The sequence below is a fragment of the Ovis canadensis genome, chromosome 9 (genome assembly GCF_042477335.2).
Source record: "Ovis canadensis isolate MfBH-ARS-UI-01 breed Bighorn chromosome 9, ARS-UI_OviCan_v2, whole genome shotgun sequence".
In the NCBI taxonomy this organism is placed as follows: domain Eukaryota; kingdom Metazoa; phylum Chordata; class Mammalia; order Artiodactyla; family Bovidae; genus Ovis; species Ovis canadensis.
In genome coordinates, this window is record NC_091253.1 from 32230468 (window position 1) to 32252018 (window position 21551).

General features: G+C 45.7%; 1 protein-coding gene across 1 annotated transcript in view; it reads left to right on the forward strand.

Moving 5' to 3' along the window:
* The window catches only part of KCNQ3 (potassium voltage-gated channel subfamily Q member 3), a 290783-nt gene extending 270729 nt beyond the window's left edge, over nt 1-20054 (forward strand). The window contains exons 10-15 of the mRNA XM_069600947.1: nt 9545-9747; nt 10560-10662; nt 13214-13345; nt 15037-15135; nt 16858-16942; nt 19016-20054. Of these exons, the coding sequence (XP_069457048.1) occupies nt 9545-9747; nt 10560-10662; nt 13214-13345; nt 15037-15135; nt 16858-16942; nt 19016-19732 (1339 nt within the window). The 3' untranslated portion in view covers nt 19733-20054. The remainder of the gene's footprint in view (nt 1-9544; nt 9748-10559; nt 10663-13213; nt 13346-15036; nt 15136-16857; nt 16943-19015) is intronic.
* Nucleotides 20055-21551: the final 1497 nt, after the last annotated feature.

Below are 21551 nucleotides of genomic sequence, written 5' to 3' on the forward strand. Positions count from 1 at the left end.
TCTATCAATAGTTGTAAAAACAATGTAAATGCTATGTAAAGAGTTGCCCAAGTGTGGCAAATTCAACTTTTGCACTTTGAAACTTTCTGGAATTTTTTCCCAAATGTTCTTGAGCCACACGTGGTTGAATCTGTGAATGCAGAACCTGCAGCTATGGAAAGCTGTATGGAATACAGCTATTCTGTATTTACAAAACAGAAATAATGATAAATGTAAATATACGTAGTATATTTTTAAAATATGTACTGAAACTCTTATTGTTGCAAACTACTGATAAGGTCTATCAGTCCATCTCCTGGACACCATCTCAACCTCTAGAGCTGACAGAATTTGGGCAGAAGTGGTAGTAGGACCCCAGACCCCCTTGTATGGGAGCCACTTGAGGACAGTGACCCTTGGGAGTCTGGGTCAAGTGCTCTTGAATGGGGCCCAGGATGCCTCATCACACACGTAATCCCGCCTGAAAGAAACGATTACAGACAGCGCCAGCTCACTCACAGACACAGACACGGCTTGGACTGTCTGCCTCCTTCATGCAGGTTTTCAAATGGAAGGAGTATTTCCTGCCTGGAACCATTCTGGACTGTAGTGGGTATTTGGGTGTAGAGGAGGGGGCGGGACAGCTGACAGAGTTAGGGCACATTTGCTAGAGAACTTGCAGCCGTTTTGTGTCTCAGAGGCAGAGCAGGAAGATACCTCAGTGATCCTCTTCCAGATACTTTTTCAAGAGGACAGGCTCACCCCAAGTTCCAAAACTCATGAGCAACCAGGAGTTACACAACCTTAGGACTCTTCAACAGGGTTCCCTGCTCCCTCCCCTCTTGTGACCAACAGGGTTTCAGACCATGCAGGTGAATTATTCACTACAAGTGAATTATTCAGTCTACCATTACTGCCTTTCCTATGCAGACATGAATAGAATTCAGCCAGACTGGAACATACGTGCGGAATGGTGCCGCACCCTAGACTAGGCACTTCGGTTTATTTGGGGCTCAGGCAGATGCTTTTTGCCACACTGCTGGGCATGCTTCTCCCATGAGTGAAAATCTGAACTCATAATGCCATTTGTAAAAAGCCCGTCAAGTTCCAGGCCACTCCACTTTCATTGTCATCTAATTCCCAATTAAGACTTCTCATTTTTATGAAAAAAGAGCACAGGCGAGATAGCAACTTTCATTCACAGTTTTTCCCGCACTCAAGCAAACAAGGTACCAAAGCCGCAAAAATTTGGCACATGAATGGTAACAGTTATTTATAGAATTGACAGTTGCCTTCTCTGCCTTTCTCAGGATAGACCATAGTGCCAGAGGCACCTTCTAAAGGGGGCCACTGCCCTTGTGTAGGGCCCCATTCTCCCATGTCTAAAGATGGAAGGAAGAAATAATGAAAAAATAAGAGACGAAATAAAGATTTTAAGCCCTTGTGGGTGGGATTGACTTGCTCTATGCAGGTTACAAGTCTGTGTTCATTGAGCTCACAACAAACAGAACAAAACAGATTGACCACTTCTTCAAAAGACTTTTCTCTTGCCTGCAATGACTCTGTCCTCTTGGTTTACCCATCACTCATCTGTCCATCTCCATCCATTCATCATCTGTCCATCTGTCCATCCACCCATCTATCACTCATAATCCATCATGCATCTATCCATCATCTATCATCCATCAACCATCCATCATACATCCATCCACCCATCCATCATCCCTCCATCTGTTCACCCATCCATCTGCTTATTCAATGAATATTTATTAAAACCTCCTGTGTACCAGAAACCCTTTTAGGGAATATAGCAATAAACAAGAAAGACAAGGTTCCCAATTATTTACTCGACAGCGTGCCTCTCCGCTTTCCTGAAAGTGACATGTCCCAAACTCAACTTCTGTTCTTTTTTTTTTTTTTTTTAATTTTTGTTAGTTTATCCAGGACACACATGCCCAACAAAGATGGCATGAGGAAGCTAGAGAATGTAGGCAAGTTGGTCCCAAGCAAAGCTGTTTGCTAAGTACTATTTGCCTTTGGTATTCTTTAACCTCACCTATTGGGTTGTCTGTCTTCAGGTTCTCTGTGGTATCACAGCTTCCGTGACACCACATCCCCACGACCTCATCTTATTTTTGTACCCTTGATGGGAGGGGCAGGATTTGCATTTAAATGTACCACTCCTAGGATTCTGTTTGTCTTTTGTTCATATGAACACTTTTGTGAGTTTTAATGTGCAAAAATGGACCCAGAGCTAAGCTTGAAAGTAGAGACAAAAGAGATTTTAATTGAATTCAAAATGAGAAAAATCTAGATTGGAGCAGAAAAAGACTCAACCCTGGAAGGAGTATATAAGGAGGAGAAATGGGAAGAGAGAGGATTCAGAACCTGGCTGGATGGTATAACCACTGAGAATTTTTCCCAAGGGAGAGAGTCTAAATGACTTTAATTTTAATTTTTAAATTTTAATTTTCTTTAAAAAACATGTACATGGTTCATAAGTCAAAGTATTGTAGAAATAGGGACTTCCCTGCCAGTCCAGTGATTAAGACTCCATGCTTCCAATGGCTTCCCATGTAGTTCAGTTGATAAAAAATCCTCCTGCAATGCGGGAAACCCCAGTTCAATTCCTGGGTGGGGAAGATCCACTGGAGAAGGGATAGGCTACCCACTCCAGTATTCTTGGGCTTCCCTTGTGGCTCAGCTGGTGAAAAATCCGCCTGCAATGTGGGAGACCTGGGTTTAATCCCTGGGTTGGGAAGATCCCCTGGAGAAGGGAAAAGCTACCCACTCCAATATTCTGGCCTGGAAAAATTCCATGGACTATGTTGTCCATGGGGTGGCAAAGAGTTGGACATGAGCGACCTTCACTTTCACTTCCAATGCTTGGGACTTGGGTTCCATCCTTAGTCGGGGAACTAATATCCCACATGCCATGCAGCACGACCAAAATAAAATGAAATAAACAGTTTAATAAATAATAACGATATAGAGGCAAACCGTGAAATGTCTTAGTACAACTTCTGTCCCTCTCCACCCCATTCCACTGTCCCACTCCTCATAAATAATTTCTTTTTCATTTTTAGGTATCTTTCCAGTGTTTCTTCAGCAAACACAAACCAAAATTTATATTTTTATATTCCAACTTCCAAAAGTACTTTAATAATGATACTCAATTTAGGTTATTTGAGCTGTGAGGCAAATCCTCAGCATTTACTAAAATCCACTTCATGCCACAGTCTTGTATGAAGTGTGTGTGTGTGTGTGTGTGTGTGTGGTTGTGTTTGTATCAAGGAAAGGGACTGCCAAACTCAGCTTCTGATTTCTTCTCCAAACCTGTTTTGTCCCATTTGCTCAACTGTAAATAAATGGCGTCCCCATAGAAATAAACAGCCTTCCCATCCACCCGTTCTGTATACAGCCAGAGACTTTCTGTTTCCCTCGTGGCCACATGGAATCCATCGAGGAAGACGAGCGTGGTTCTTCTCCAAAATAAATGTCCACGTTCTGGTCTCCTCTTGCTCCTCAGGGTAGTCACCCTGGTCCAGACCACCAGCACCTCTTGCCTGGAAAGCATCAGCGGCTTCTTCATTGCTCTTTCCATTTTTCCTTACTCTCCTCCAATCCATTCTCCATGGAGAGGCCACTGTGTTTCCCTTTGGGGGGAAAAAATGGTTTTTACTGTGGTAATGTACACATAAAATGCTCTGTCTTACCCATTTTTAAATGTACGTTTAAGAAGTGTCCAGTATATTCACGCTGTTGTGTAACCAGTCTCGGTACTTCTCAGTCTTATAAAACTGAGACCCTGTGCCCGTTAAACACCAGCTCCTCATTTCCCCTCCCTCTGGCCCCTGACAGTCACCACTCTCTTATGCTTCCTGGGTTTGACTACTCTAGAATCCTCATGTGAGTGAAACCGTATCGGGTTTGTCCTTCTGTGATGGGCCTACTTCACCTGTGGCATAATGAAGATTCATCCATGCTGTAGCTGGCGTCAGAGTCTCCTTCCTTTGAAGGCTCCAGTGAATGTCTGTACTGCATTTTATTGACCCGTTTATCCATCCATGGACATTTGGGTGGTTCCCACCCTCTGGCCGTTGTGAATAATGCTGCTGTGAACATGTATATGTATATTTTTAATGTAAAGTTGATATACTCTTTCCTTCTTAAAACTCAGTTTGGTGTCTCCAGGTAGACTTAGAATGATAGAAATTCCTATTTTCTCTTTCTATTTTAGAATCTTATTTTCTTTTTTCTTTGGCTGTGCCCTGTGACTTGCAAGATCTTAGTTCTCTGACCCACGGCCCTTGCAGTAGAAGGGCAGAGTCCCAACCACTGGCCTACCAGAACTGTCCCCTGCAGTGGCTGGTCTTCATGGCAGGCATCCTGTTTCTATCCTAAGTTCCCTCAGGGCTCACCATCTGGAGTGGCTATAATGTAATGATTTGATGGCGGCGACATCCTTTGTTAACTGATAGAGCAGGTAGCATTTTTTTTTTTTTTTTCATTGATGCTGGTCAGATTTCTAGCAATATATGTATGGTTGCCTGTCATGTGACTTCTTGACCTTATTGTAAGCTAACTGGAGGCTGAAAACCATACCTGCTTTGGTCACTACTGTAACCTCAGCAAGTTACCAAGAGTCTAGCATTTTCAAGATGCAGAACACATTTTTGTTGGGTAAATAAGTGACATTAGCTCTGTTTTACAGGTGAAGATACAAACTGAATCAGAATTAATGCCTTACCCAAGTTGAACTATTAACCACAAAGCAGCTATTTGAACTCAGTTCTCTTCCTCCAGAGGCAGCACTCTTTCCACTCTACAGCAGTTCCTTTATCAGCTGAGGTTGGGTGTATCTTGTTAATCAGAAGCTCGAGTGTTATTATTTCTTCCTTCCTTCACTCAACATCATAACGATGCTATAAGGGCTTACTATGTGCCAGGCACTGTGTTAGGTGCTGGATAACTAGACAAAGGCAGTTTCTGAACAAATAGCTTACCCTTTTCATGTCTTAATGGAAGCTCTATTGACTTTTGGATGGGATAAGCCTTTGTTGTGTGGGCTGCCCTGGGTGCATTATAGGAAGTTTAACAACATCCCTGGCCTTGACACACTAGAAAGCCAGGAGCACCACCCCCCCCCCCCCAAGTTATGTCAATCAAATATGATTCCAGACTTCACCAAGAGTCCCCTGGGGGCAAAATCACCGCTGGTTGAGAACCACTGCTATAGTGAGAGAGTCCCTTGTAAGGTGAAGACTTCATTATGATGGCCAAGTGCCATGGCTGAGAAAAGCCTCAAAACAATGCACAGAGAATGGTTATCTCATTGGCCCAAAAGTGGAAGTGTCCCTGGGGACTGCTGCTTGGACCAAGTTTCAGACAAAATCAGTTATTTGGATAAAAGATAGGATGAAAGTTTTCCTAGGCATAGGTCACAGCTTGTGCTGAGGCTGGGAAGCATGAAATAGGGGAATGCACAGAGTTTAACACAACTTAAATTCTGTGTAGTCAAAGCTGTGTTTCTCCAGTAGTCATGTGCCGATGTGCGAGTTGGACCATAAAGAGTGCTGGGCACTGAAGAATTGATGCTTTTGAACTGTGCTGCTGGAGAAGACTCTTGAAAGTCCCCTGGACAGAAAGGAGATCAAACCAGTCAATCCTAAAGGAAATCAACCCTGAATACTCACTGGAAGAACTGATGCTGAAGCTGAAGCTCCAGTAGTTTGGCCAACTGATGCAAAGGGCCTGGATGCTGGGAAAGACCCTGATGCTGGGAAAGATTGAAGGCAGGAGCAGAAGAGGATGACAGAGAACGAGATGGTTGGATGGCATCATCAAACTCAATGGACATGAGTTTGAGCAAGCTCTGGGAGATGGTGAAGGACAGGGAAGCCTGGTGTGCTGCAGTCCATGGGGTTGAAAACAGTCAGACATGACTTAGCAACTTAACAAGAGTTCCTGGAGCAAGAGCCCAGGGCAAGGACTGTATAATCTTGCCAGGAAAGAAAAACCTTGATGTTATTTTTCCTGTCTCTAGTCTGTATTTCCAGTTTTCCCAACTCATGTTTGGAAATTGTTTGTCCGCCCTTAACAAATCAGAGACCTTAGCTTTCTAAGGAAATCTGATGTCAGCTTCATAGAGAGCTTTTCTTGCAAAATCTGCAAGCCTTCAAATACAAGGCCTGAAATATGCACTAGAAATCCATACAGAGAAGGGCCCAGATGGGTTTTGAGTTTCAGGGATAAACTTGGCCTTGCATTTGATTATCCTTTAGGGTCTTGGGTTTCAGGCAACACAATTAAGAAGTAAGCTGATCACCCACTTTGCTGGAGGAAGAATTCCATAAGCCTCTTAGGTGTTATGACTGTGAGTAACTCAGAGCCGAGATTTCTGACCTGTGCCCAATGCATCTGGATTCGTAATGCTGTCGGAAGTCGTCTCATAAACTGACCTCTGTGACCAATGAGGTATTAAGTGAACATGGCCAAAGCAACTGAGACTGTTAAGAGATAGAAGTGAAGCATTTAAATGCCAGATAAGTGAATTCTCAGTCCTCACAGAGACAGGACCAAGCAATCTCTTTCATTATCTAATAATCAGCACCTACGCTGAGATTTCAAATCCAGACAGAGTGATGGCCATTACTTTTGTCTCGCTTAGTTTTTCTGGAATTAAGCTCCTCATATATTGATACTTATCTCCTGCTGTGGTCAAACTCAGTGACGGTGGTGAGTGTTTCAGACTACCATTAAGAAGTACCGTAAAATTGTGTATATATATATATATATCTCCTGACAACTCACCTCAGTTCATTTAAAAAAAGAAAAACACTATTTTTTTTGTGGCTTAGGAAATATTATCCATCCTTTTCACACATGTCATTAGCCCTCTGCTGTTTCTGTGGGAAGAGGATTATTTACCGAGATAATGATGACAGCCAGCATTTATTGAAAGCATCTCGCGACCATCCGTCAGCCTCCCAGACAGCAGGCTAAGCACTTTACGTGCATTCCCTCATTTAACCCTTACGCACCCGTGTGTAATGTGGGCTGATCCCCATTCTTGTGCACATGAGGAAGCTGGGACCCACACAGCATGAGTTCTGTGTCCTAGGTCACCTGTTTTTTCAAGACGTTTCCCCCCAGGTCAGTTTTGCCCCAAAGCCCTGAACATCAGGAGGTACTGAGCAGGGGTGTGGGATGGCTTCAGAGATAAGCAGTCAGAATCCTTGCTTTTCCAGGACTGCACAAGCAGGCGGGCATGGACGTATAAAGCCTTGACACTGTATTAAACCCAGAGACAAACACAGCTTGTCTCAGAAGCATATGGGGAGTAGTTTCCAAGAAGGGACACTTGGGCAGTTTTAAAGGGCTGATGGGAATGAGGTCAGCTGAGAAGGGAAGAAAGGACATGGCTGAGTGCACCAAGGCATGCAGGAGGGGACTTGGGGATGGACAAGGGGTCTGATGAGGACGGAATGATGGATCTGCTTGGTATAGCAAAGACAGGTAGGCAGAGGCCAGGAAGCAGGAGGCTGAGCAGTGACTGTCCTAACCCCCCTCTTCTTAGTTCATGGCTGGGAAAGCCTTCTGTGTGTCTTCAGTGATTTCCTGCCTTGTTCTGTATTTTTAGCCTCCAGATGCTGATTTTGTCTCCATTAGTCAGTAACTTAGTGCTGGTCAGGAAAGCCACTCTGAAAAATCTGGACCAGCTCAGGAAAGATGGAACCATCTGAATTTATCCTGATGGGTGGGTTATTAATGTAACAGTGTTGTGGGACAGAGAACAGTCAGAAGGAGTTGGGAGTAACAATGACTCATCCATATATTCACTCATTCTTTCATGAATCAAATATTTCTTAGTGCCTTCTCTGTGCCAAGCTGAAGGCAAGAAGCATCATGGACAGTATCACGTGCAGTGGTCCCCAGATCTCTGCTAAGCAAGGTGTGGTTAGGCTCACTTAACCGATGAGGACTAGGTGTTCAGAGAGCATAGGGCACCCGCTCAACAAGAGATGTTCCCACCTCTGTAGTCCCAAGGCCAGGACCACCTCACTACACCAAGCCGCAAAGACGGCAGCAGCTTCTGGTATGAGGCACGTAACCGTCATAACCAGACATCGACATTAGAAATACTCAGTTATCTCAGGCTGATGAAAAGCTGATTTGACAACCCACATTCATATTCATTCATTCACTCACTTCTCCCACAAGTACACACACACTTGCTGGGTGCCAAGTCCCATGTGGGTGATGAGGAGAAAGAAGCTGAGCTGAGTGTATCGATGTTTGGCACACACTAGGGCTCTTTCTGGTCTGTGCCGCACAAAAGGACATCATTCCTGTGTCCACTCGGGTGAGAGGCAGAGGTTAAGAAGGGGAAGCAGAAATTGCTGTTTATAGAGCACCTGTGTGCTGTGCTTTATGCCAAATCCTTGACAAACAGCATCCCATAGCAACCAAGTCAAGTGGGACATGCTTATCCCTATTTTAAAGATGAGGTAATTGAAGTTTGAGAAGGTCACAGATTTGCCCAAGGACACAGAGATGGTTTTTGCCCCAGGGCAACTTCCTGTTGGATTTGTTAGGTTTCTTCTTATGCCTAGAAGACTTTCAGCCGTATGCTGAAGTTCCTGACCCTTTCTCAGAATAACAACTTTGAATTTACGACTAAAATGCAGACAGTTACAAAAGAAGCTGATTATGTTGAAATGTAATTATCAAAATATTTAAACTTTTGAGATGCAGTCAATACGTGTGCTTCTTTGTGATGACTCTAATGATGTGATATAGTGGCATGTAGAATAATTCTGTAATTTTGATGCAGTGATGAGCATAGCAATACATGAAGGTAATAGGATTTAAGATGATCTGTGATTTCTGTTATAGAGAGTCAGAGGATACAGCTGGGGCATTGAGGGTATTACTGGGGTTCATTCATACATTCATAATTGAAAGACATGCTAAACTTCAGTATGAGATTCGTGAATGAAAATCTAATTAGTAAATTTAAAATGCAGTGCTTTTCCCATCCAAGCTCATGGATCCCACCCCCAAAAAACTCGGTCCATGGTCGGGGGGAGGTGTCTGTGGACACCAGGTTAAGGCACCTGCTTTGTGTCATTTATGTCATTCAGTTCTGTTTAAGGAACACTTGATAAGGCTTAGCCTCTGTGGGTCACCATCTGGGCGCCATGGAGGGGTGCTGAGGAAGTTGCTGATGCAGGGGAGGTGGGAGTGGACGAGGACCAAAGCTTTGCTGCCTGCTACCAGGAGCTGGCGTTTTATATCCTGGATCTCATTTAAGCTGCACTTAAGCATATGAGGAAACTGAAATTCAGAGAAACACACCGGAGATGTACTAGCTAGTCAGTTGCCGAGCTATCATCTGAAGCAAGCCGCATCCCTTTCCAGGCAGCTCAGTCAGATTGAGCATCGGAGGCGCAGGTCCTATTCCCGCGCGGAGGAGGATGTATACGTCTTGATGGAGAGGGACGGGAGATTACGAAAGCCTGCACTCAAGGAGGAAAATTGTTCACTTTTGCTTATTTTGTAGCCAAAAGCTGGGTCTCTTGGATCGGGTTCGCCTTTCTAATCCTCGTGGTAGCAATACTAAAGGAAAGCTATTTACCCCTCTGAATGTAGATGCCATAGAAGAAAGTCCTTCTAAAGAACCAAAGCCTGTTGGCTCAAACAATAAAGAGCGTTTCCGCACCGCCTTCCGCATGAAAGCATACGCTTTCTGGCAGAGCTCTGAAGGTAACCCCTTCCCCTTCCTAACCCTGTCTTCTCCACATCTCCTCCCTCCCTACCCTGCGGAAGAATCCTGCAGTCTAATAGCCCACTCCTGCTGCCCTGAACCCGCTTCTGGCTTGTTTTATTCTCGGCCCCTGGGCTGTGATAGGTTCCTGCCCTCACCCTGAGCGCAGAGAGCCCACGTTAGCTGTCCCCCCGGGCCGGGGTCACCACGTGTGCCTGGCCAACCCCTACGGGGAGCCTTGAGACACACCGCATGGTTCCTAAGGGTGGCCCCGTGATGAGCGCATTGCTAAGAAGGTCACCTTGAAGGATGGAGGGGGCCAGGGGCAGAGTGGTCTGGACACCTGGGGACCTCCACATCCCAAGGCGGTGGGGAGAAATATGGGGAAAGTGTCTTGTGGGGGCTGTTGGAGCGAGTGCCCCTTTCACTTACCAAAAGGGAGGATGATCAGGGCTCAGAAAGTGACCTTCCAGCCCGAGGTCACAAGGATAAAGTCTGACAGAGCCAGGGTCTGAACTCAGGTGTGCGACCAACACCTGGGTACATGCCCTTGGCGGCCTCCAGAGGGGCCACTTGGGAACCCTGGAGCACACACCGCCCTCCCCGCCCTCTCCCCCAGGAGCCGTCCAACACTGCAGGCGCTTATCGGACTTCTGGATTATGGGAGGGAGACGCTGAGAAAGTCTGAGCGACGTCACCCCTGGAGAGCACGTGGTGGGGCGGGGAGAGTTCTGAAATGGAAATGGAGACTTGGGAAGCTGAGTTTGAAGGGCTCTGTGGCCTGCCACTGATATGGGCGTCTCCCTCTCAGATGCCGGGACGGGGGACCCCACAGCGGAAGACAGGGGCTACGGGAATGACTTCCTCATCGAAGACATGATCCCCACCCTGAAGGCCGCCATCCGAGCCGTCAGGTAAGCACCTCCTCCCATTTTAGCCTCCCAGGCCCCAGCTCTCCTCCTCCAGGTCATGGCTTTGTAAAGCGGTCTTGGGCTTTGGGAAGGTGGGCAGGAAATTTCTCAACCCCTGGATCAAGTTCAGAGAGTACCTTCAATACTCTAAGCGGGAGGGTGCTGCCTAAAGAAAAGTGATGATGACATTGGCAGGTCATTAGCAGGTTGGAGACACTGGTGATCCTCTTGCCTGCCTTTGCCACTACTTATTTTATGTTTAAACATTCTTATGGGAGTATGGTTACTTTGGGCTTCGCTGGTGGCTCAGAGGTGAAGAACCCACCTGCCAGTGCAGGAGCCACAGGAGACAGGGGCTCGATCCCTGAGTCAGGAAGATCCCCCGGAGAAGGGCATGACAACCCACTCCAGTGTTCTTGCCTGGAGACTCCCATGGACAGAGGAGTCCGGCGGGCTGCAGTCCACGGGGTCGCAGAGTCAGACGTGACTGAAAACTTAGCACACACGTGGTTGCTTTACAGTGTTGTGTTACTTTATTTTAATGCTTTTGGCGACGGAGGGTATGTTGACATGAGTTTTCTTCTTTTATAGGCTTCTGACTCAAAATAGCTTTTCTCCCATCTGTCTTCATTCATTTAGTTCTTTTTAATTAGCATTTTCAACATGATAATCAATTATAGGATTTTTTGGTCTGTTTCAGATGAGACTTATAATTCACCCTGACTATTCCTATTTTGCTTGAAATGCCATAAGAAAATTAAGAAAATATGTTACTACTTCAAGAAAACTTTGGAATATGAGTTTATAAGCACTCCACTGTGATGGTAGTGAATTCTAGAAACTAAGTCAGAGTCACTAAGAACTAGTCATGGTATTTTCAGATTTTTAGTCTAATAGAGCAGGAAGCACAAAAGTTTATAATATGTGGCCCTCAGCAAAGCTGTTGACATGGTTCTTCATGACATCACTGTACAATGTGCCAGAAGTATGGCTGGATAAGAAACACAACTTCCTGGATTCTTAACTGGTTGAATGATCTTATTCAAAGAAAACCAATGAATGAATCTGTGTTGGGCTCGAAGGAGGTCTCTGCTGAGATGCTTCCTGGTCTGGCTTCTGCCGCGTCCTTTGGAGTACTGTCATTGATGCCTTAGTTCAGAGGTTGGCAGATGTTTTTTTGTGAAGAGTCAGGTATGTAGTAAATATGTCAGCCTTTATGATCCCTAGGTCTCTGTCGTGTTTAACTTTGATCTTGAAGTGCAAAGGAAGCCATAGACAGTATATAAACGAATCACTGAGGCTGTGTTCCAACACAACTCTTATTTTCGAACACAGGCAGTGGGCCAGACTTGGCTGCAAGCCATAGTTCCTGACACCCACCTTTGGTAGAACTGTGTAATGGGCAGGCTTAGAAAGTGACATAGAATTGGAAAGGATAGTGACTTGAATGGTACAATTGATAGACCAAAATAGTGTTTAGAGGCTGAAGTCATGGGCTGTGACAAACAAAGTGAGTCTTGAATGCACCATTAAAAAAAGCTTATACAAGTATGAGATGGGAGGACCTGGGTAACTGTGTTTCTTATCACTGGGTTGTGATTCGGTGTTTTAAATTGACACTATGTTCAGTAAGAGTTGACCTCGTGAGGGAGATTTCAAGAAGATTAATCACCTAAGGCGACTTTATTGATTCCCAGGAAGATGGAGGTGAGGATTCCAAGTTCTGGGTGCCCCACCTTATTAACAGCCTGAAAAAACTTGAAGAACCAAAGCTAGCTTTTCTCTTCCAGGAGCTCATAAGCCAAAGGATTAAGGAGGCTATTGAGGAAGAGATATGTCAGCTGTCCTCAAATAGGAAGCAGTGTGACGCAGCTGTTAGGACCGCGAGCCTTGTCCCCATACAACCCTGGGTTTCAGGGAAACTCTGACATTATCAACAAGATGGCCCTGGGAAGAGGCTGAAGCTCCCTCGGCCACAGTTCCATCATCTGTGAATCGATTTATTAGCAAATTGTTAAAAATTAACTCATCCCAGTGTCTGGCATGTAGTGAAAAGTGAAAGTGTTAGTTGCTCAGTCATGTCAGGCTCTTTGAGACTCTGTGGACTGTAGCCCAGCAGGCTCCTCTGTCCTTGGGATTCTCCAGGCAAAAATACTGGAGTGGGTTGCCATTCCTTTCTCCAGGGGATCTTCCAGACCCAAGAATAAAATCCAGGTCTCACGTATTACAGGCAGATTCTTTATCATCTGAGCCACCAGGGAAGCCCAATGTGTAATAAATGTTAGCTTTTATTGTCATAATGAAAGAACTATGAATTTCTTATTATTCATATGAGTGAATAGGGATAGTCATGAAGAAGAGACACCAGCCAGCCCGACTCAGTGTGGTTCTAAGAGGTGGAACGAGGACCAGGACCTGGGACTTCTCATCAAGTCGTGTCTTTTTGGTTCTTTTATTCCCACCTCCACCCCCACCCCAGAATTTGTCCATCTTGTATCATAAGTTCCTTCACTGTCCACTCCTGATGCACAAATGTCTCTACTTTGCCTGGCAGAATTCTACAATTCCGTCTCTATAAAAAAAAATTCAAGGAGACTTTGAGGCCTTATGACGTGAAGGATGTGATTGAACAGTATTCTGCAGGACATCTCGACATGCTTTCCCGAATCAAGTACCTTCAGACAAGGTAAGACAGCACACCTGGAAGGATGGTGCCCTCCTGGCTGCTGAGGAATTGGCCAGGGAGACTGCAGAACTGAGGGCGAGAGGCATCCACTCATCCTCAATGCAGGGGAGAAATGTTAAGAACAAAAATACTCATCAAATAGAGACATCAAGGCCAACCAACATGAGATCAAATGAGCTGGGGAGAATTTCTATGAAATTGACATGGCCAAGATTAACAGTCTGATCAGGCCTCAGGGAGAGAAAAAGCATGTGTCTTACTGGTCCCTAACTCTGATCCTTTGTATATGCCAACAAAATTCAGATTATCTAAAATGAGTCCAGTTGGCTAGTTCCAAATATAAATTTTTACTCAATTAAAAGTTCATCAAGTGTTAGTTGTAACAGTGAACATATGGAAACAGCATTGATTCCTAGCTAATAATTATCACCGTTTTTGTTGATCACCTGGGCACTTCACATGTATGTCTCCAATCCCTTATAACCCCCTAAGGTTTTACATTAGAGCTGCCATATACTAATGAGAAGACCAAGGTTTACAGGACAATGATCTTGCCCCAAACTACCCAACTAGTAGGTGGCAGAGCTGGAAGTGAAACCAGATCCAGGACGGGGTACAAAACTCCCATCCTCTGTAACACATCTCCATTATATAAATAGTGATTAAGAAAAGAATGGTACCTGGTCTCATTAAAAAGTTACGCCACCATCAAATGATATTTTTACAGTCTATATAGTAAGATAAAAAGTTATGTGATATATAGTGGATATATATGCATAATATGATTACTAACTGCATACTCAGAAATATATACAAACTTATACATATTTATATACTTATAGGTACATATATCCTGGAGGAGGGCATGGCAACCCACTCCAGTGTTCTTGCCTGGAGAATCTCATGGATAAAGGAGCCAGGCCTGCTACAGTCCATAGGGTTGCCAAGAGTCGGACACAACTCAAGTGGCCTAGCACGCACTCATGCACAGGGTCGGGGAGGAGCAGTTGGGTTTGCAGGACATAGAGAGGCATGGCTCCTTCTGAGTACTGCGGTCCTGGGCCTGTGATAATCCTCCCAGGCTGTCTCCATGAGCACTGAGCACCGCAGCTCAGTGCCAGGTGGGGGATGGCATTTGCCTTCTGTTGTGCTCAGGGTGACATTGATGGGTGGGGAGGCAGCTATAGGAGCTACTATTGAATTCATCCCTCCAGTAGCTGAAGGAGCCTGCCAAGCTGCAGGGGAGAGAGGGCACGGCTGAAAACAGAGCCTAGGGCTTAGCAGGAAGACCTCCCGAACTAGAGGTTTTGGGTGGAATGAAAGCTGGAAGACCAGACCTGCTGCAGCACACCTGACATTTCCTGTAAGAAGGAACAGGACGCAGCTGTCACCCTGCCTCAGGGGTTCGGTTGCCTCTCTCTCCTCTGCGATGGAGAGATGCTCTCGGTACACTGGGCCAAAAGGAAAAAAAAAATGATGATGCATTAAGATTAGAAAGTCTTTCTCTTTTCCTCTTTCTCTCTTTCTCTTTCTCCTCCTTACCCCTTCCTTTCCCCCTTTTCTTTATGCTCTTTTCTTTTATATTCCAAACTCACAGCTGATGACAGAAGAAAGAGAATACATTGCTTTCCTCTCTTTTCATACAAAGCTCTCTGTCATTTAATCCCCCCTCTTTGTGTGCTCTCTTTCAGAATAGATATGATTTTCACCCCTGGACCTCCATCTACTCCAAAACATAAAAAGTCTCAGAGAGGAGCCGCCTTCACCTACCCATCCCAGCAGTCTCCCAGGTGGGGCCCGGGGGCATTGACTGATGGGCTGTGTGGGTCCAAAGCCCGCACCACATCCCGACGCCCAAGTCCCTATGCCCAAGTCCCTATGCCCAAGTCTCAGCTGGGTTCCTTTCCCATGGGGGTGAGGTTGCCATTCCCCCAAATAAGATGAAGAGAAAGAGCCTGCAGCCTATTCCAGCCTGTGGCTGTTTGAGAGATTTCTGTATGAAAGCCTTGCAGCCACACTCCTTTGTATGGCTACTGAAAATGCAACTGACAGTTTCCTAGTTAGAAAATAAAAGGAGACTTGTGGGAGTTTTTTTTTGGAACCGAAAGAATACTTCATGTTAGCAGAGCCCAAGGCATTCCTCCTGGCCAGCTCTTTTGGCTTTTTTTTTTTTAACTTTCATCAGCCCCAGAGACTGAGAAGGAAGTCAGCTGTCCCGCCCCAGAGCAGCTCTGCTCTCCCTGAAAAACTGTCTGAAAATTGTCCTTTTATAGGTGATGAGCAAGGATCCTTTAGAAAGCCCACTGCCTGCATTTACACTTCTTTATTCCCCAGTATCTTCAAGGCAAGTATCAATAACATAAATGAGTGAAGGGAGGTAGGCGTAAGAAATATCATACAGAGCATCTAATCTTGGCTTCAGTTCTGGGGCTAGACTGGCAAGGGGTGAACCACAGGGCCCTGAAGAACCTCAGTTCTGCTCTTGCTAATTTTAGGAAAGGAGATCCTCTGTTTCCAGATACTCTAGTTTCTCAAGAAAAGCTGAATATTCAGATCTGATGGGCAGTTCTCCATTTTTGAATGGCTCCAATGTTTAAAACCCTGTGCAAGCCAAGGAAAGCACTGGCGGGCTGGATTCAGCACAGAGGCCGCTGGTTTTTGACATCTGATTTAATTCAAGACTGTTCTAGGATTTCCCTGGTGGTCCAGTGGTTAACACGCCACACTTCCAATGCAGAAGGTGCAGGTTCGATCCCTGATCAGGGAACTAAGATCCTACATGATGTGCAAAACAGCCAAAGATTGAAAAAAAAAAAAAGAAACAGTTTTACTCAAACCTGGCCAGGGACCTAGAAGGAGTAAGTAGCCTAGAGAAAAAACAACTGCCTAGAAAGTACCAAGCATGAATGGTTTCAAGTAGTAGCTAGACTCCCTGAAAGTTCTCGTCTACATAGGGCAATATTGAAACTAACCGGAATTTAGGCAGATATGAACTGTGGTTGGCTAAGGAGCAAACGCAGCACATGTCTCAATCCTGTTCCCTACGAATATCATCTTTGGCATCGTTTTCCAGGTTTTGCATCTGTTTTCCAGTCTTAGCTAAATGGAACAGATGAAATATTGGTTCCCGAGATGAGACAACCACGCTCTATCGTCAACCAGTGTCTGAGACGGAAAGGCCCAGGAACATAATTTAGAGCAATCAAGCACTCTGGGCACAGTTAAGTGGTGTGTTAAGTTAAGCTTGACACAAAGCTTCCTGAGAACAGCCTAATAGTCAGCTTCACATTTTCCTACAGTCAACATGGTAAGCATGAGACATCCCTGGTGAAGGTTGGAAACGCTGGCCTTTCCCAATGCCTGTGGGCTGCAGAGTTCCATGGGCTCTTCCAGACTCTGTAAGCCTGAGCACAAGCAGGATAGTTCCAGGGACCACGGCCCACCTAGCTGAAGTGACCTTGCAGAGCAAAAATAGGTGTCATGATCTTACAGCATTATGGGCTCTTTCCTAGGAATGAACCCTATGTAACCAGACCATCCACATCAGAAACTGAAGACCAAAGCATGATGGGGAAGTTTGTGAAAGTCGAAAGGCAGGTAGGTCCTTCCTTTCTCCCACCAAAAACAAGTATGTGGAATTTATTTTCAAATGTCATTTTTTTCATAGGGAGATAACAGACTTGAGTATCTACCATTCATCAAGGGATCTGGAAATGAAATCATTGATTTAGCACTTTACTGGCTGGGTGATCACTTGCAAGTGAATGAATCGTTCTGAGCCTCAGCTTCTTCATCTGTATAATGGGGATGTTAACATCTCGTGAGGTTGCTTTGAAGATTAAATCAACTGATACCTGTAAATACCTAGAATAGTAGCTGGCACACAGTAAATGCTCAACAAATGGTAGCTACTATGATCATGAACTTCATGGTGTTTAAGGAACGTTAGTGCCCTTCCCCACATTTTCTGTATTTTTCTGTATCCGTAATCCTCCTTCTGTGAAAATCTGGGTCAGTGTGTGACCTATGTGAAGGGGCCCGGAGGAGGGCAGGCTATGGGTGGGGTTCATTCAGGGCAGAAAGAAACCCATTCAGTCACATCACCCAGAAAGTCCACCTCTCATGTCTTTAGTAAAGTGGCTTGTATTTTAGCATTGTTTGGCCACCTTTACCTGGGAAGCCCACCTTCCTGGTAAAAAAAATCTGCCTGCAATGCTGGAGGCCTAGGTTTGATCCCTGGGTCAGGAATGTCCCCTGGAGAAGAAAATGGCAACGCAATCCAGTATTCTTGCCTGGGAAATCCCATGGCAAGGTAGACTACAGTCCATGGGGTCACAAAGAGTTGGACATGACTTAGCAACTAAACACAGAATACACCCAACTGTACTAGATAAACAGCACTGTCAATTTCCTTTAGGATTTCTATCAATCCTTTTATTTTATTCATAACCAAAACTGGATCTGTGCAGAAGAGATAAGAGAAAATTTGAATAATTATCCTTTTTTAGTATGTCAAGAATATCTTTTTCTGTTGTTAAATTTTACTTTGTCATCTCAGCTCTTCCATTTACCTACTCTATGACGTTTGATGAGTTACTTCATCTCTCTGTGCCTCTATTTCCTCAACTGAAAAATAGAATAATAGTATCCACCTCATAGGGCTGTTATGAAAATCAAGTAAGTTAAATAAGAAAATTAATATGAAAAATTAAATAACTTTAGAGTGCATAGTAACTGCTAGAGAAGGATTCGTTGTTATTAAGACTTGAGTACCAACTCAGCCAAGACCTTGCTCTATGCTTCGTGTTGTTAACTACAAGAGGAAATGGTAGACCTGCCTTCAGTCCTTCCTGGTGAGTTGTGAACTGTCAGAGAAGAACATCCCACGCACACGTGCATGTACACTTGTGTCTGTGCACGCACGATGATTTCAATATGTTCTCAGTTTTGTAGGTAGAAGCAAGTAGATGCAGCTGATCTCAGCATACCTTCTACTGGCCTCCAAGGCCCCTAGGGAGCATCTCTAGGTCTGAGAAGCAGAATTCTTGCTAACCACTGCCCTTGTACCCATGGGGCTTATATCCCCAGGTAGGGGGAATGTGCGCAGACAATATAGATGCTTCTTTAAGGGAATGTTTACAAATCAAGAACTCCTCCTCCTGGATCCAAACAGGAGCAGCAAGGCCATCTTCTCCTTGGGTAAAACTTATCCTCACACCATGTCTCTGCTTCCAGGTTTCTGGAAAGCCCTTACCCTGCTTTTTTTAGATTAGCAGAAATCTGTGCAGGCTTCCCAGGTGGCACAGTGGTAAAGAATCCGCCTGCCAATGCAAGAGACGTAGGAGACGTGGGTTCAGTCCCTGGGCCAGGAAGGTCCCTTGGAGAAGGAAATGGCAACCTGCTCCAGTATTCTTGCCTGGAGAATCCCTTGGACAGAAGAGCCTGGCACAGAACTGGACATGACTGAACGACTGAGCACGCATGCATGCATCCCTGCACAAAGCTCAAAATCAAGAGATACACAACAGTCAACTGTTATGATGATTATGACTTACCGCAAGAACCCTTTTCCTTTCTGGAAAGTAAACACTATGGTTTTTCCTCACCACCAATAACAAGTACCCACTGGCCCAGAGAAAGCAGTGATTCCCAATTCCTTGTGTTTTCCAGGTTCACGACATGGGGAAGAAACTGGATTTCCTGGTGGATATGCATCTGCAGCACATGGAACGGCTCCAGGTGCACGTCGCCGGCTTCTCCCCGAGCAAGGGGGCCTCCTCGCCCGCCGAGGCCGAGCAGAAAGAGGACCACAGGGATGCGGACTTGAAAACCATCATCTGTAACTATTCTGAGACGGGCGCCCCCGATGCCCCCTACAGCTTCCACCAGGTGCCCGTCGACAAAGTCGGCCCCTATGGGTTTTTTGCCCACGACCCTGTGAACCTGCCCCTAGGGGGACCCAGTTCTGGAAAGGGTCATGCAACCACCTATATGGAAAGGCCCACCGTCCTGCCTATCTTGACGCTTCTCGACTCCCGAGGGAGCTACCGCTCCCAAGCGGAACTGCACGGCCCCTGCTCGGACCGAGTCTCCCCCCGGCAAAGGCGCAGCATCACCCGGGACAGCGACACGCCCCTGTCCCTGATGTCAGTCAACCACGAGGAGCTGGAACGCTCGCCCAGTGGCTTCAGCATCTCCCAGGACAGAGACGATTATGCGTTTGGCCCGAGCGGGGGATCGAGCTGGATGAGGGAGAAACGGTACCTGGCCGAGGGTGAGACGGACACGGACACCGACCCCTTCACGCCCAGTGGCTCCATGCCTCTGTCGTCCACGGGGGATGGCATTTCTGATTCGATATGGACCCCTTCCGGCAAGCCCACTTAAAAAAGGGGTCGTGGGCTGACTCCTTCTTGTAATGTAGACAAACTTTGTATAGCTCACTTGCTCTCACACCCGCCACATCCCGGTGAGATCACCGGGGGCTGCATTAAACACATGCATGTGCGTGGTGGCCCCACCTGGGCGGGGGCTTGTCGTGGCCTTTTACCTCCCCCGGTCACCACAATGAAGCCGCTTCCTTTCAAGCATGGTTTGCATGACTTTACACTATGTAAAATGGTACCGCTAACCTCTTTAGGACACACATTTATCCGCTGTTCTTACTTTGAATCATGACTGGACCAGTACAGGGAGAAATTATGGATGAGCCGTGCTGTGTGTCTGTGTGGTTGGCTGCTTTGGGTTTTGGTTTGGTAAGCAGAGAAAGTCATTTCCGTTGCTTCTCACATCACCGCCCCTTTGTGTAAAACACTCCAATGATTAGTTGTTTTCTTCAGCAAGCAAATAGTTCCCTCAACAAAAAAGCATCATGTACCAAGGAGATTGCCTCTTGAGCTAAAATGTGAGGGCAGGAATGAGCTAGCATCATATCTGCCAAACTAAGAATTACAAAATTATTTTATTAAGGAAAAGCTGGGAAAACCTTCTGAAATCTCTCAGAGGGACCTCACTTGGTCTGTCCTCGTCAACCCTCATGCCCCAGTTTCTTCATCTATCAAAGATGGTGGCAAGTGTAACATTTCGGATGAGTTGTGAATAGGCAGGGAGAAAGCACACACACACGCACATTAAATAGTTCCCAACTTATGTAGCCAAAGATAACAAAATGTATCAGCAGTGGGGTGCCCCTCGGGGCAGGAGTTAAGTTCAGGGCCTTCAAGAGGAGGTTCCAATTCACATTCCTCCCTATGACACTCATACAAGATGTCCGAGTCAAATAGGACCTGGAGTCAAGAGGGCACACGGAAATTATCTGGTCCAGGACTTTCCCTGTAAAAATGAGAAACTGCAGGCCAGGTAAAGCGCAATGGCTGGGATGCCCCCATCATCCCCCAGGAGAGCTGGGACTCAAATCTCAGTCAGCTGACTCTCTCCAGGCCCTGGTCCCCTCCTGCTGACACTGCTCTGCAGTACACACAGTGGGACCAAGATGCCTGTGCTCTGTGTTGTGTAGAAAGCACTCAGGAGACTCTTTATCCAAGTGGGAGGGGGATGTCTGCTTTTATTGCAAAACGTGTTTGTCTGATGCTTTGCATTCCGGATCCAGAAAACAAATCAGTACCAGGAAGCTACAACATTTCTGACATGCAAAGAGGCAGAATTTCCGGAACCATCCAGTTTCACCCCTCTAGATGTTTGAAACCACATGTAGCCATAAGACTAGCTAAAGAGTAAGCAGCCAAGCTGGAGTGCACTGACCTCCAGTATAAGTATCAGCATGAAGCAGAAGCCGTCCTGTTAGGAGATGTCGCTGCTCTCTGAAACACGTTGATGGGAAAGATTTCCGTTAGGCTTGGGCTAATTAGCTAAATGACTCCACCGCAGTGTTATTGTCTCACTCTCTTCACACGTCTAAGGGCCATTTTAGATGGTTGGCATGGTGACCATCAAACTGATTGACATGGAATGTCTGCATCCCACCGGTACTCTCCCTCGCATTGTTGTCGAGAGCCAGAGTGACTGTGGCAGACACGAGGTTGACGGCTTCAGCATTACCTAATGCAGGGATTTTGCACTATACTGGAGAGAGGAGCTTCTTCCTCAGAGGTGGGTTTCTTTCAACCACATGTCAACAGGTGTCTTGTAAAAAGCTCAGAGTACAGTGATAATGAAGGGTCAGCCCCTGACTTTAGGAACTTACAAC